Source organism: Phascolarctos cinereus, unplaced genomic scaffold, assembly GCF_003287225.1.
Source record: "Phascolarctos cinereus isolate Bilbo 61053 unplaced genomic scaffold, phaCin_HiC Scaffold_9;HRSCAF=440, whole genome shotgun sequence".
In the NCBI taxonomy this organism is placed as follows: domain Eukaryota; kingdom Metazoa; phylum Chordata; class Mammalia; order Diprotodontia; family Phascolarctidae; genus Phascolarctos; species Phascolarctos cinereus.
This window is the reverse complement of record NW_027556402.1, coordinates 45,836,551-45,851,771: the sequence shown is the minus strand read 5'-3', so window position 1 is coordinate 45,851,771 and position 15,221 is coordinate 45,836,551. Positions and strand designations below refer to the sequence as shown.

Below are 15,221 nucleotides of genomic sequence, written 5' to 3'. Positions count from 1 at the left end.
AAAAAGAAAATGTTATTAGTTGTAAAGTGCTGTTTAACAAATGCAGGAGCTGTCTCTGGCAGTCTGATTTAGGACTGATAAATAAAAATAAATTCTCTAGGCTCATTCAGGTTGTCAGGTTCTTAATTTGTGGTGTAGGAAACTTTGATTTTTAAGATACTTATTTACCAAAAGTGAAAGTACTGTCAAAGCATTTATGTGCTGAGGGCTGTTGTTCATAGAAACTACCATTTTTTGCATGTTGAGTATGTTCAAACCTTTAAACTCCCTGTGCTGATGAAATCCAAGAAGGGGGATGTATCAGTCATCATTAATTCTTAGCCTCTTCCAAATTAGGTTGACTAAGCAATGGGCACCAGGATGTTGGAGTCACTTCTATCTCCCTCTGATATTTCCTGAAGTTTTGTGATGCTTTTCCTCATGAACATAGCAAATGCTTTTCTTCCCTTCCCCTTAAAAAAAAATAAGAATAGGAAATAATCAGTCATCACAACTATTGCAAGGGAAAATAGCCCAAAATTTTGAACACACACACACACACACACACACACAACAATGAAAATGAAAAAAGAACCATATTCCAAATGGAAAAAGTAATAGTTAATGTTAACAAATGAAACATGGCCCAGGAAACAGTGGGAGGCAACAAAGTAACCATCTGGTCAAGAAGAATCATTGCCAATTTTCTCTGTCTCCATTTGGACAAGTGACTGAATGAGATGTTCCTAAGGACTCCCCCTTGCTTCTGCCTTATTCTTTGTAAAACTTGCCTAAGTGTTCTGGCTCTTTTAAATCTATAGGAATAAGTATTCTAATGACTTTATTCAGATTGCCTGAGAGGAGAGAAACAGAGATACTGAGGTTTTTTTTGAATGGGTTTTTTGTTAAGTCTTTGATATGGCTTGAGAGGAAAAAAAAGTATAAGCTTTCAGTGAGATTGGCACTAGAGAAACAAAAGAGCTTTTGTGATAACTCATGTGAAGAGGAGTCGGCTTGAAGGGAGGAAGAGCTTCCATGGATACACAAACATGTTTTCAGGTTTTCAGCAAGGATAGGTAGTTAAGGGAAAGAAGAAAAATTCATTATAATTACATTTGATATCTGTAAAGATGCCTCATGGAAAGCAATCCAAGAGTGTTTCCAGCATTCTTCCCTTTGTATTTTTTAGATTTCAGGGGGTCAGTGAGAACCACTGTGGTGGCAGGAATAGTATAGAAACACAGGTGCTAGAATGACTATGACCGTATCCCTGAGGGAACAGCAGCGTTGCCCCCCTTTAAAAGGGAAGATGATTGAAAAGAAGAAGAGTCAGCTGAGTCTAACAGAGAGAATTGAGGCATCTCACTCTAGACAGGCAGTGATACTCTGTAAGAGCCCTGACTCACAAGCACCATTTAGTACTTGCTTTTCCACAGCAGGTATTTCCATACAACTTTCAGAAGTTCCGAAACGTTGTTCCCTAAGAAATTTTATGTGGTTTTGGTCAGTTATTTGCTTCTTTTTATCCCAAATTGAAATGGCAGGTCCATAAGCATTTATTAAACTCTTACTATGTGCCAGGCACTGGGCTAAATTCCAGGGTACACCAAAGAGGGCAGAAGCAATCCTTGGCCTAAAGGAGCTTCCATTCTAATGAGGAAAACAGCAGGTAAATGAAAAAGTACATGCAAATTAGGTAGAAAGTAATCTAGAAGGGAAGACAGTAGCATGTGGGAGCACCAGGAAAGGCCTTCAGCAGAAGGTGAGATGTGAGCTGAGATTTGAAGGAAGCCAGAGAAGCTAGAAAACATAGGTGAGAAGGGAAAGCATTAGAGGAATGAGGCCAGTTGAGAAGGTTCGAAGAGTGAGTATACGATGAGATCATAGAGTACATAGAGGATTATAAAGTATAAGGAGACTGCAAAGGTAGGAAGGGGCCAGGTTTTGAAGAGCTTTGAATGTCAAACAGAAGATTCTGTTTGATCCTGAAGGTAATAGGGAGCCCCTGGAGTTTATTGAGCAGGGGAATGATGTGGTCAGACATGTGCTTTAGAAAAATCACTTTATGATGAGCAGGGCACTCTCAGAAAAACCTGGAAAGACTTATATGGATGGATGAAAAGTGAAATGAGCAGAACCAGGAGGACATTGTACACAGTAACAGCAATATTGTAAGATGATCAGCTGTGAATGATTTAGCTATTCTCAGCAATACAGTGATCCAAGACAACTCTGAAGGACTTATTATGAAAAATGCTAACCATCCCCAGAGAAAGAACTAATGATGTCTGAATACAGATTGAAGCATACTTTATTTACGTTCTTTATTTTTCTTGGGGGTTTTTTGGTCTATGTTTTCTTTTACAACCTGACTAATATGGAAATATGTTTTGCATGACTACACATGTCTAACCTATATCTGCTTACCTTCTCAATGAGGGGCATAGAAAGGGATGGAAGGAATTAAAAAATTGTTTTACATATAATTAGGGGAAAATAAAATACTAAATCATAAAAAAAAAGAGGGAGGAAAAATCACTTTCACAGCTATGTGGAGGGTGGATTAGAGTGAAGAGAGACTTGAGCCTGACCATACTTTCATTCAAGGTCAAATGACATAATGAATGTAAACCACCTTAAAGCACCATATAAATGGTAGCTAATGTTATTTACTATAATTATGATCTACTTGAATATCTTCCCCCATCAAGGAATATTTGAATCTATTCATACATCTTTGTCAAGTGAAACTCATAATGATAATGCTGTCCTGTACATCTTCACAACCACCCCCTCTCTGTCTTTCTCTCACTGCTCAATAAGCCCACCTCCTTTCCCAGTCATACTTTTCTTTGCTGATTTCCTTCATCAGTGGAAGTAAGCTTCAGCCTCCTGGCGTCTGCCTTGCCTCTCTCCATTGCTGTTTAGGTCACCCCCCTTCTTTGCTTCTTCCAAGATTGTGGTGTCTCGAGATTTGAGCCTAGGACCTCCCTGGGAGAGTGTTTGTGGTAAAAGGATGTCATCTAGCCATCTCTTTTCTTTCTAGTAAACTCTTGACTCAACTCATTGTCTACTTGTAGTGGTTATACCAAAAATATGTACTGATGTAGGGATAGGAGAAGGGACTCCTGATTATAATGAAGATCAGCATCTTCTCTGCCATTTATGGTCTCAGAGAACTGCCTAGAACACTGAGAGGCTGATTTAACAGAGGTCACACAGCTAGTAAGAATCAGAGGTGGGAGCTGAATTCAGGTCCACTCTCCATTATACCACAGTGCCTCTCATGTGTACAATGTGCAGTTGATAGAATATTGAGCCTGGAGTCAGGAAGACCTGAGTTCAAATCCAGCCTTACATACTAGCTGTGGAACCCTGGACAGGTCACTCTACCTTTGTTTGCCTCAGTTTCTTCTTCTGTAAGATGGGGATAATAGTAGCACCTACCTCCCAGGGTTGTTGTGAGGATCAAATGAAAAAATATTTGCAAAGTGCTTACTTAGTATAGTGTCTGGCATACAGTAGGTACTATATAAATACTAGTTATTATTATTATTGTTAATGTGTTCTCATGTATTGATCCAAAATCTAATGTGCCATAAGTATTAAGATTGTGTGCTTATTCTGATACTGCTTTAAGGTTTTTCCGTCATTCTCATGTCTGCACTAACACACACCACTGAATCTTCCTTGACCTTCCCTATTCTCAGTTTTAATCGAGGCCACATTTCAGGCAGCATCAGCATTCCCTTCAACTCTGCATTCACCACAGAAGGGGAGCTCTCCCAAGGCCCTTCCACTGCCATGCTCCAGAATTTCAAAGGGAAAGTTATTGTCATTGTGGGAAATGTGGCAAAACATACAGCAGAGGTAAGTTGATCCCTGGACAACATATCCATGACTATGAATTTTCTTCTCCACCCACCATACCAAGATTCACAAGTAAGGTAAAGGATGAAGATCAATTTTATTTATACTTTTTCCACTGGGAGGGGAAAAAAAGGAAAACAGTTGGTTTTTTTCAATGTTCAGCATCAAAATCATTAGTGGGTTTCTTTTCTACCTGCTTTCTGAATTCACAGGGAAAGGGTCTGGCATTACTGAGAGAAGACTGAGCAGAAGTGTTACCTTAGTCATCATAAAAGAAGATGGCCGTTGAAGTAGGGAGTAGACATAGGGCTTGGGGAAGACTGAGTCTTCTGCCACAGGCTGCTGAAGTGGCTGTAGTAATGGCAGACTGAAGATGAAGGTTCTTGGAGTCTGGGTTATACTTTGTCCAAGATTCAGAGCTTTCTCATGGGAAGACTAGAATAAAATTAACTATTCAAGAATGAGTTCTTTATGAAATGAAGATGTGCATTAACTCATGTCTTCATCCAAGTTGCGCAGTCCAGTGATGCAGACATTGTCAATGAGGGCAATTCATATCTGGAATTCTCCTAGCCAGAGGCCATTTCAAACAAACACATCTTCTTCGTAGAGTCATAGGCTGTTGGAACCTTTGTCTCACATTCTCCGGTTATAACCAAATGCACATTAGCCCCCATGATTAATCTCAGCTGGCCATGTTACAGAAATGCTGATATGGGTGTACTGAGCAGTGTAGCCTAAATGAATTTTACTGCGAGATCCTTCTTTCATCCACAAAGATCATCCTCAGGACCCATCATCCAGAGAAGACAACATAAACCCAACTGATTCATGGGTAGTCAGTATCTCATAGGGAGTAAAGATCCAGCTTAAAGTTGCATGTCACATAAATTAGAGGAAATGGAAGCAATAGGTTGATTTTTAGAGTCAACAAAGTGGCACAGTGGATAGAAATGGACCTGGAGTGAGGAAGATGGGAGTTCAAATTTGACCTCAGACACTTACTAATTGTGTGACCCTGAGTAAGTAACCTAACCCTGTTTGCCTCAGTTTCCTTATCTGCAAAATCAGCTGAAGTTATGGCAAACCACTCCAGTATCTTTGCCAAGAAAACCCCAAAAGGGGTCAAAAAGATCTTGACATAGCTGAAAAATGATTCAACAACAACAACAATGAAAAAAATTGATAGGGCATCCCCTGGCTTGAATCATAGAAAAGAGCAGGCACTGTGGGCTGTATTGCCATCAGATTTACCAGATGTTTATGATGTTCTCCAGATGTAAACAGATTCTACAATCAGAGGAGAAGTACATCAGTGTGAGCCAGTATCTTATCTCTGTCATTAGTCATTCTACTACTGTATGATCTTCCAAGGCACCATATGCTAATATGAATATAACTATAATGTAGTTATAGAAAGGTACCCGAAATTGGAGTCAAAAGACCCGAGTCTGAGTCCTACTTGCTAGACCATGGGCAAATCATTTAATCTGTCAGAACCTCCATTTACACAGCAGTAAAATGGAGATAACAGACTATAACGCATACTGGTTCAGTGGATAGGACACTCAACTTGGAGTCTGGAAGACCTGGGTTCAGATCTCACCTCATACACTTATTATGTGACCCCCATGATTAATCTCAGCTGGCCATGTTACAGAAATGCTGATATGGGTGTACTGAGCAGTGTAGCCTAAATGAATTTTACTGCGAGATCCTTCTTTCATCCACAAAGATCATCCTCAGGACCCATCATCCAGAGAAGACAACATAAACCCAACTGATTCATGGGTAGTCAGTATCTCATAGGGAGTAAAGATCCAGCTTAAAGTTGCATGTCACATAAATTAGAGGAAATGGAAGCAATAGGTTGATTTTTAGAGTCAACAAAGTGGCACAGTGGATAGAAATGGACCTGGAGTGAGGAAGATGGGAGTTCAAATTTGACCTCAGACACTTACTAATTGTGTGACCCTGAGTAAGTAACCTAACCCTGTTTGCCTCAGTTTCCTTATCTGCAAAATCAGCTGAAGTTATGGCAAACCACTCCAGTATCTTTGCCAAGAAAACCCCAAAAGGGGTCAAAAAGATCTTGACATAGCTGAAAAATGATTCAACAACAACAACAATGAAAAAAATTGATAGGGCATCCCTGGCTTGAATCATAGAAAAGAGCAGGCACTGTGGGCTGTATTGCCATCAGATTTACCAGATGTTTATGATGTTCTCCAGATGTAAACAGATTCTACAATCAGAGGAGAAGTACATCAGTGTGAGCCAGTATCTTATCTCTGTCATTAGTCATTCTACTACTGTATGATCTTCCAAGGCACCATATGCTAATATGAATATAACTATAATGTAGTTATAGAAAGGTACCCGAAATTGGAGTCAAAAGACCCGAGTCTGAGTCCTACTTGCTAGACCATGGGCAAATCATTTAATCTGTCAGAACCTCCATTTACACAGCAGTAAAATGGAGATAACAGACTATAACGCATACTGGTTCAGTGGATAGGACACTCAACTTGGAGTCTGGAAGACCTGGGTTCAGATCTCACCTCATACACTTATTATGTGACCCAGAGCAAGTCAGTTAACTTCTCTGTGCCTCAGTCTCCTTATTTGTAAAATGGGAGAAGGGGTAGTCTCAGTGGTCTCTGAGGTTCCTTCCAGACATGGATCTATGTTCTTAGGATCCTGCCTACCCCCAGGGTTGTTGTCATGAGAAAAGCTCTTTGTAAATCTTACAATGCTACACAAACTCAGCTGAGAACAAGTGTGTCACAAGGGAGTCTTAACTTGGAGTCAGCTGGGTTTGAATCCTATCTCTGTCACTGTCTCTGTGATACTAGATAAGTCACATGGCTTCCCAGCCTCAGTTTCCTCTTCTGTAAAATAGGGACGCTTTGTCTATAAAGTCTACTTCACTGGTTTATTGTGAGGGTCATATGAGATGTCCATAAAATGTTTTGTAAGCCTGCTGCCGGCAGGGTAGCTTCTTGGTCCTCTAATCCTGGAACTGCCCAAACCCAGCTAGCTTACAGCCATAAAGCACTCTACCAATACTGGTTGTGATAATTAATCGTTATATTATAATAATCATATTATCTATTATTTTTGTTGTTATTAATTATTAGAATTACAATTGAATATTCAAAATTAAGTTTGAGGACCATTTAAAAATGTCATTTTCTAGAACTGGAGAAAACCCTAAAATATTTACTTACTGGCATTTGCATCTACACTATTTGTTTGTTTTCCATGCTGGCATTTTCTCCTCTAGGAGCAGGCACGGGGATGATTTGCCTGGCTTAACTCAAGCCAGCAGCTCAACTGAATAAGTATTTATTGAGCATCTCGTATTGAGCATCATCTAGGCGTGTGTGTATATTTAATAAATGCTATTGGATGGCACGGTATGGGGCAGTGGAAGGAATACTGGCTGTGAAATCAAATACTTGGGTTCAAATATCTCCTCTTACACTTAATCATTGGGTGACTTTGGGTAAGTCACTTAAACTCCGTGGGCCTCAGTCTCCTCATTTGTAAAATAAAGAAGTTGGGGCAGCTAGGTGGCACAGTGAATAGAGCACCAGCCCTGGAGTCAGGAAGACCTGAGTTCAAATGCAGCCTGAGACACATAACACTCACTAGCTGTGTGACTCTGGGCAAGTCACTTAACCCCAGCTGCCTCACAGAAAGAAAGAAAGAAAGAAAGAAAGAAAGAAAGAAAGAAAGAAAGAAAGAAAGAAAGAAAGAAAGAAAGAAAGAAAGAAAGAAAGAAAGAAAGAAAGAAAGAAAGAAAGAAAGAAAGAAAGAAAGAAAGAAAGAAAGAAAATAAAGAGATTGGACTCCATGGCCTTCTATGTCAATAAGCATTTATTAAGTACCTAGTATATTCCTGGCACTGTGCTCAGTTCTAACTTACAAACAAAGAAAAAGCAAAACAAAAACAAAAAACTAGTCCCTTCCCAAAGAACTCGCAGTCTTAATGTGGGAAGACAACATGCAAACAAGGTATAAACTAGATCACTGGGAGATACTCACAGAGGAGGGGACTGGGAAAGAGTTCTTGCAGAAGGGGGTATTTTAACTGAGTTTTAAAGGAAGCCAGGAGGAAATTGTGTGTGGTAGAGAGTTAGTAAAAATGCTCAGAGCCCAGAGGTAGCAGTATTGGGTTCAAGGAACATCGCAGCGGCCAGTGTCAGCAGATTAGAGGAGTGAGGTATGAGAATGCTCAGAAAGGCAGGAAGGAGCCAGGTTGCAAAGAGCTTTAAAAGCCAGAGAGGTGACTTTATATTTGGTCCTTTGGATAATAAGGAACCACTAGAGTCTGTCGAGGTGGGGGAGGGGCCCAAACCTGTGTGAATGAAAGATTCCAGAGTTGAACTTAGCCATCCAGGCCTCCACCTCCAGGTTACTGACGTGTACCAGAAATTTTCATGAGATGGTATCTAAGGAAAAGGTGTATTCTGCACTTCCTCTCCAGGTGTGTCCCAGCTAGCACTGGTTATTTGGGATGCCTTGATTTGAAAGAAGAAGATAACAATTGTTCTGAACTGAAGTCAGTCCTTGGCAGCTGGAAGACTGCTAGCTCCAAAACCTAGTCAAGTGCTATGAGGAGATGCTGGAGGTGCCAACACTAGGCAATGTGACAAACTGGGATTTCAAAAGACTGTGATGTTTTGCCAAGTCCAACTTTGGGCTTGGGAATTTTTTTTGTTAATAAGATAGGAGGCACTGATTTTAATTCTTCTGATTTTACCTCCTTAGAAAGTTACTGGTTTGAAAAGAAGCAAGTGTAAGTCAAATATGGCTTAGCCATTGAAAATTCACAAGTGGCAACATGGCTCCTGGAAAATGCTAGGAAAGAATAAATGAGCCATTTGTTTCACGTGCACCTGCAGGAAGTTATAGTCATTTGTTTGCTATGAGAATTATGTAGGAGGTTCTGTCTTTTGTAATATAGATATGAAGAAATTGCTTTAAAATGACCAAATGTGTTAGAAATTGGAACTTACAAAGAGCAGAAGGAACCGTCAGCCAACAAGCATTTTTATTAAGCGCGTACTATCTGCCAGGCACTCTGCTAAGTGCTGGGGATACCAAGAAAAGGCAACTGTGGGAATGACGACTTACTAATAGGACTGTCTATAATTAGAAAGTATTTGACACCATGCTAATTGTGCCTCTGCTGACTACTTTGCATGATTTAAATTGATTTCCTGCAAGGCAGGGGACCATCTAGGTTCAAGTCTGGTCTCTGCCATATGCTGTCTGTATGACCCAAAGCAAATTATTTAATTTCAGGAAGGGAGAGAGGAAGGGAGAGAGGAAAGACAGAAGGAAGGAAGGAAGGAAGGAAGGAAGGAAGGAAGGAAGGAAGGAAGGAAGGAAGGAAGGAAGGAAGGAAGGAAGGAAGGAAGGAAGGAAGGAAGGAAGGAAGGAGTAAAGAAAAGGAAGGAAGGAGTAAAGAAAAGGAAGGCAGGCGTAAAAAAAAGGAGGGAGGGAAGGAGACAGACAAGCATTTATTAAGCACCTGCTATATGCCAGGCACTGTGCTAAGCATTTTAGAAGTATCTCATTTAAGAGCATCCAGCTGCCTGTAATCAGCAGGTGCCAATCTGCTTTGGTAGAGGGAGTTGTTCATTCAGAGCTCCCTGCAGCAATAAAATCTAAAGTTCAATTTAAAAAAAGGTAATAAAACAATTTAAGTCACTGAGTTAATTTAGGAAGAATACTGCCTTTCCTCTGCATCTGCCACTCCATTTTCAGCTCTAGTTTATCAGGCCCTGATACAGCCGTCTAGCTACCCTCCAATGACACATTGAGGAAACCCTTAGAATCTATAATCCCTCCTGCAGACAAAGCCCAGTTCTCAGCCAGAGAGGGGAAAGATGGGGTGGCAAAGACCCAGTGTAATGTGGAGCTCCCATAAAGAGGCTGCCCAGGGTCAGGATTAAGTTGTACTAAATCCCACTCCATCAGTAAACCCCTTAATTTTCTTCACCCTAAAGGTTGAAGGAAGCAGTGAGCTAATGTTTAATCAAGCATGTCTGAATGTGCCATGAGCAAAATTATATTAGCATAAAAGGAAAGCTGAGTTCAGAGCTGAATATCCTTAAGTATGCACAGTTTATTCTTGAACCCATGGAATGTTAGTTATCGTAATCAGGGCGAACTAAATTTTGCTTTGCTGTCTGTTGCTACTAGAGAGGTAGTGAAATTAAATTGACAAGCCAAATAGATGTTAGGTGGAGGAAGGGTGAGAAATAAAGAGTAAAAAGGAGTATAAAAATCACTTCCAAGTCTAATTGTGCCACATTTCAAATGAAAGAAATAGCAGAATCTCCCGCTTTTACATAGATAATCATCTGCCTTAGACTCACTTGGGAAACTGCTGCTCAGGTTGCTAGACTAGAGTCAGATTTCCTGGGTGGAGAGGAAACCATTCCAAAAGGCAAAGCCATGCACTTCTTGAAAAGCTGTAGGTTGGGGAAGCAGCCTCAGAGAGCCTGTGAGAGAAACTGGGAAAGAATCCATAGGTCTTTGGAATCAATGGGAGAAGGTTTGGGGCAGAGATCACGTGATTCATCTGCTTAGAACAGATCCGTTTCAGTACATTATTAGATTTGCTTAATAAAAGTACCACTTTGGTCTCTTTTTCTTTTGTATTAACTAGACCTTAAGTTCAAAGAGTTCAAAAAAAAGCTAGCCCAGCTACTGAGCATATTAGTTTGGTTGTTTCAAAAGGGAGTTCACCATTTTCTTGAATTTTACTTTTTAAGACATGACTCTTAATTTTAGTTAAATAGCTGATCAAAAAAAATGTCAGTATACTTTATTTTCAGACACATAGTCACCCGCTACGCTGCCCTTGGCCTACTCTCAACCCCATTACAAGCTCTCAGAGTTCTCAGATCTACAAAAAGCTTCACAGTGACTCTTCTAATGCCATCTTATCATTTCCCAGAAGTAAATTAAAACTGTTAGCGTAAATGATGACTTAGCATAGAAACACGCATAGTGGGCTATCTATGATAATTAGCCCCTCAGTTCTTTTTTTTTCTGTGGGAAAAATTATATATGGCTAGATACAACTCTGGGAATAGTGATGAACTTTGTCCTGGAGGAACTAGCCAATAAACCGTGGGTCAGAACAAAATGAATCCTTCCCCCAGGGTTTTCATAATGACAATGAGGCCTCAGTAGCATATTCTGTGAGCCTCTGGGGCTCATAAAAAACTCCAAAAATTATTGTTTATTCTTTACCTAGATAATTTTGGGTCACTGGACCATGAAGATTTAATCCTCACCAAGATATGTCATTCAAAATGTTATCTCAAAAAAGACGTGGAAGGAATCTTTGCTTTCACACAGTCCTGTCAGCCCTTTGGGACAGTTTCTAGTTTAGCTCATCCTTAAAAATGTCATATCCTTGGCACAAAATCAATGCCTTTCTTTTCTCATTAAAGAGCTGTCTTGCCTAGGTGGGTGTGATGGCCATTTGTAGTAAGGAACCTTCAATGCTGTTGCTATCTGTCTTTGTGATTACACCCGGGGAAGATTCCTTTGTGTGACACTTGGAAACCAGATCCAAACTTGGGTCGTGAAGAGGTAGATGATTATATAGACGTGCTTGGGAAATCAGTAAAATTTTAAAGTTGACACCATTGGGGGGGGGTTAAATAAAGGGAAATTCAAAATGAGTAAGGTTTCTTATTGCAGTTCTCCTTAATGAGATAACTTCCCACTGTGAGAGGCATATCATGTAGTGCCCAAGAGCTGATCTCAGTGTCAGAATGACCTGGGTTCAAGTTCTACCTCTGAGAGAAATTGTGTGACTCTGGACAAGTTGCAGAATCTCTCCATGCCCCAGGTAGCACCCTAAAGCTGTCAGTTATAGGGTAGATACCCATCTGCATTGGTACAGAGTCACTAGACCGATTAAATCATAGGCCCAGTCCAAAATAAAGGCTATTCCTGTGTTTCTTTATTCTACTGAATATAGAATATAATATAGGCCCGGGCTTTTTTATTTGAAGTTTAGTTTTCTCTGTGATAAGTCAGTGTATTTTCCTCCTGTCTTTTCCTTGGTTCTTGATCCCAGTTGCACCTCACAGTGTGGCATGTAGTGATCACTCATGCATTGCTTTGCCTTTTCAATGCATTTCATTTGCCTCAGGAATAAAACTAGGTTTCTCTCTCCTTCCTCTCCTTACCACCTAATCTCCTCTTCTCTTCCCTTCCTCTTCCTTCCCTGCCTCAGGCTTTGCTCTCTTTGTTCTCTGAGGCTTATTCTCATTAACCTGCTGAGTACAATTTTGTGATTCAGGCAAAAAAAAAAAGAAATGAGCCTTTTCCACTTCTTTGGAAAATTCAGAATGGTTGGGTGTATTTGTTGTTCCTATCTGCCCAGCTCTTCAGATGAATAGGACACTTTCAGGCTACTTTGTATGAGATCTTTTACCTGTCAGAAAGTGTCTTGGAACTCTCAGTAATTATTCCTTTAAGTACTTAGCTAAAGAATGAAGCATGTTTCACCTTTATCAGTCAAGTATGCCAGGAATTCCTCTTCATCTTGATAGACTAGTAAGCATTTATTGTAGTTAAACTTTCAGCTTTCTTTCTAGCTTTTTTCCTTTCTTTTCAACAAATGATAATATTCCCTGGTTTGACTTCAGACCATTTCTGTATTCGTGGAACTTAGACTCAGTATATCTCATCAGAGGATTATGGGTAAAAATTCATACTCTTCCTATCTAGTTCAAAATCTGGCCAATGAAGGAAAGTCACATAACTATGAGAAAAGTTAAGTATCCATGCACTATTCTCGGACCCTTAGTTTTTGAGAAGTGTTGTATAAAATTAAAAGCAAGCTACTGGCCAAGTTTTACAGTATGGGTGCCCTACAACTCTTAATCTGGGCTCTGACATAAAGTTTCTGTGTTTGTATTGGATATGTAACATTGCAGTGAGGAAGCAGCCTAAAATTCTGTTTAAAAAATCTCCAAATTTTCAGCAAAAGCTGCTGAGTCACTGTTTTTTCCCAAACCTTATGGTCTCTGGCCCTATTTTCATGCCACAAAACAGGATGAAAGTTATCCTATCTCAATATGTGTTATTCCACACGCCCACCCTGCCCTCCGCAGCTCACCATTTAATTACTCCTTACCACAAGAATGTCTGTAGATGAATGAGAAACTAACCATCCTTGCCCTCTCCGTCAACCTGAAGAGAGTGGGAACTTGGCTTCAATCCATCACCGTTCTAACTGGGTTTTGTTACATCTTTAGTGTATACATTCTTTGCAGAATGTCATTCACATGATGTAATATGACCAATGTTCACAGGCACTGTTGGAGTTTACTGCCCCAAATGGGCAAGTATAAACAAAGATTGATAAATTGTCTTTGGTGGTTTTCAGTTCCTAGGTTCCTCAGACCAACTGGAAATATACCATACGAGCTTCATTATGGCTCCTGATACATGATGGTACTTGGTCGGTGGAGGTCAGACCCACAGAGTGCGCTCAGAAGAGGCTTATCTTCTGATGCAGTGCTGTGCAAAATGTTCTTTATTAAAATAAGAAACATTTGCCAGGTAACTTCTTCTATCACGTTGTAAAATGAAATCTGTTAGTTAAACCCTCACCGCCAAATTTAGGACTTCTTTGTGCTTATTAGTGTAAAAGGTTCCATACTTGGGAGATCTAGTTTGAAAGCTAGGATAATAATAATAATAATAATAATAATAGCTAACAATTATTAAGTACTTACTATATGCCAGGCACTATGTTAAACACTTTACAGTTATCTCATTTGATTCTTAAAACAACCCTAGGTGCTTTTGTTATCCCCATTCTACAGATAAACCAATAGGAAGAAACTACTTTCCACTTAAGTCAGCAAGAATTTTTTAAGCAGTAGTACTATGTGCCAGGCACTGTGCTAAATGCAGAAAGGCTCTTAAGGCTCACTGTCTCTTTGAGATTGTGGGAGAGACAATGTGCAAAGAATTATGTGCAAGCAAGATATATGCAAGATTGGGGGCAGCTAGGTGGCACTGGCCCTGAAGTCAGGAGGACCTGAATTCACATAGAGCCTCAGACCAAACACTTGACACTTACCAGCAGTGTGACCTTGGGCAAGTCACTTAACCCCAGTTGCCCCCCCCCAAAAAAAAGATATATGCAGGATAAATGGTCACAAAAGGAAAGTACTAGTGTTAAGGAGGACAGTTGTAGAAGGAGGTGTTTTTTAGGTGGGACTTGAAGCGAGTTAGGAGGTGGAGATGAGAGGAGAGAGAACTCCAGACATTGGAGGGGCAGCCAGTGAAAAGGAATGGAGTCGGCAGATGGAGTGTCCTGGGTGAGGAAGAGCCAAGAGGCCAGTGTCACGTGAGGTTTCTTTTCTCAAAGACACCATGGAGAAACTTCAAAAAGAAAATGTATTTTAATAAAACTAAAGTTCAGTGCCAACAGAAACACAAGATGGTTTTACCAACTAGAAAAGCTTTTGAATATGGGCTTGGCATTGGACTGTATATCTGTCGTCAGAGAAACAGCCTAACTGAACTTGGAAAGGCCCTTTATTAAGAAATCAGAGGATTATCGATCAGAAGAAGGGATCTCAGCAGCCATCCACTCCGGTCTCCTGCCCCCTTTCACAGATGGGAAAACTGAAGCCTTGGAAGATGAAGCCAACAAGTATTTAGTGTCAGAGGGGGAATTTGAACCCAGTGCCTCTGACTTCAGAGCCAGTGCTCTAACCTTTGTATCATGCTGCTTCCAGTTGGCCACAAGCTGGAGATTATTTTGACCACAGCAGCTCATTAAACTAAGTAAGCCATGGAGAGATTGTTATCTGCATCTCTGAAAAAAGTACACATACCAGTGAAACCACAGATCCCTGAGGTACTGAAGGAAGGATAAAGACATCTGTACCACAACCTAACCTCTATTTAGGACAAGCCTGCTTTCAATGTTAGGAGCTATAAAATTGTGCCATGATTTGCTGTTTTCTGGACTTCATAATTGATTCAAAACTAGAGGAGTGATTGGGCTTAAGTAGTAAATTCTTCTGACCTCCTCACTACTGAATGGCACGAGATGAGTGAATGACTTGCCCAAGGTCATACAGCTCATGGTGGCAGAGGTAGAATAAGAACCCAAGTCCTTGGACTCTAAATCAGTTGCTCTTTGCAGATCACATATTTATGTTTTTCTAATTCAGTAGAACTCTTGTCTTTGTCCTGCTAATAAAGCCTCTGACAGAGTCCATCTAGCACTCTAGGGGTCTTCCTCTAGACCACTTGACGTTACCTTAATAACAATGGTGCACAGAGATTGCGCACCAGTTATCCTGCCA

General features: G+C 40.3%; 1 protein-coding gene across 3 annotated transcripts in view; it reads left to right on the top strand.

Moving 5' to 3' along the window:
* Positions 1 to 15,221, top strand: part of TBCK (TBC1 domain containing kinase) — a 259,078-nt gene that overhangs the window by 233,234 nt on the left and 10,623 nt on the right. For all 3 annotated transcript variants that reach the window (XM_020974731.2, XM_020974730.2, XM_020974732.2), the window contains one exon: positions 3,690 to 3,849. In XM_020974731.2, coding sequence (XP_020830390.1) covers positions 3,690 to 3,849 — 160 coding nt within the window. The remainder of the gene's footprint in view (positions 1 to 3,689; positions 3,850 to 15,221) is intronic.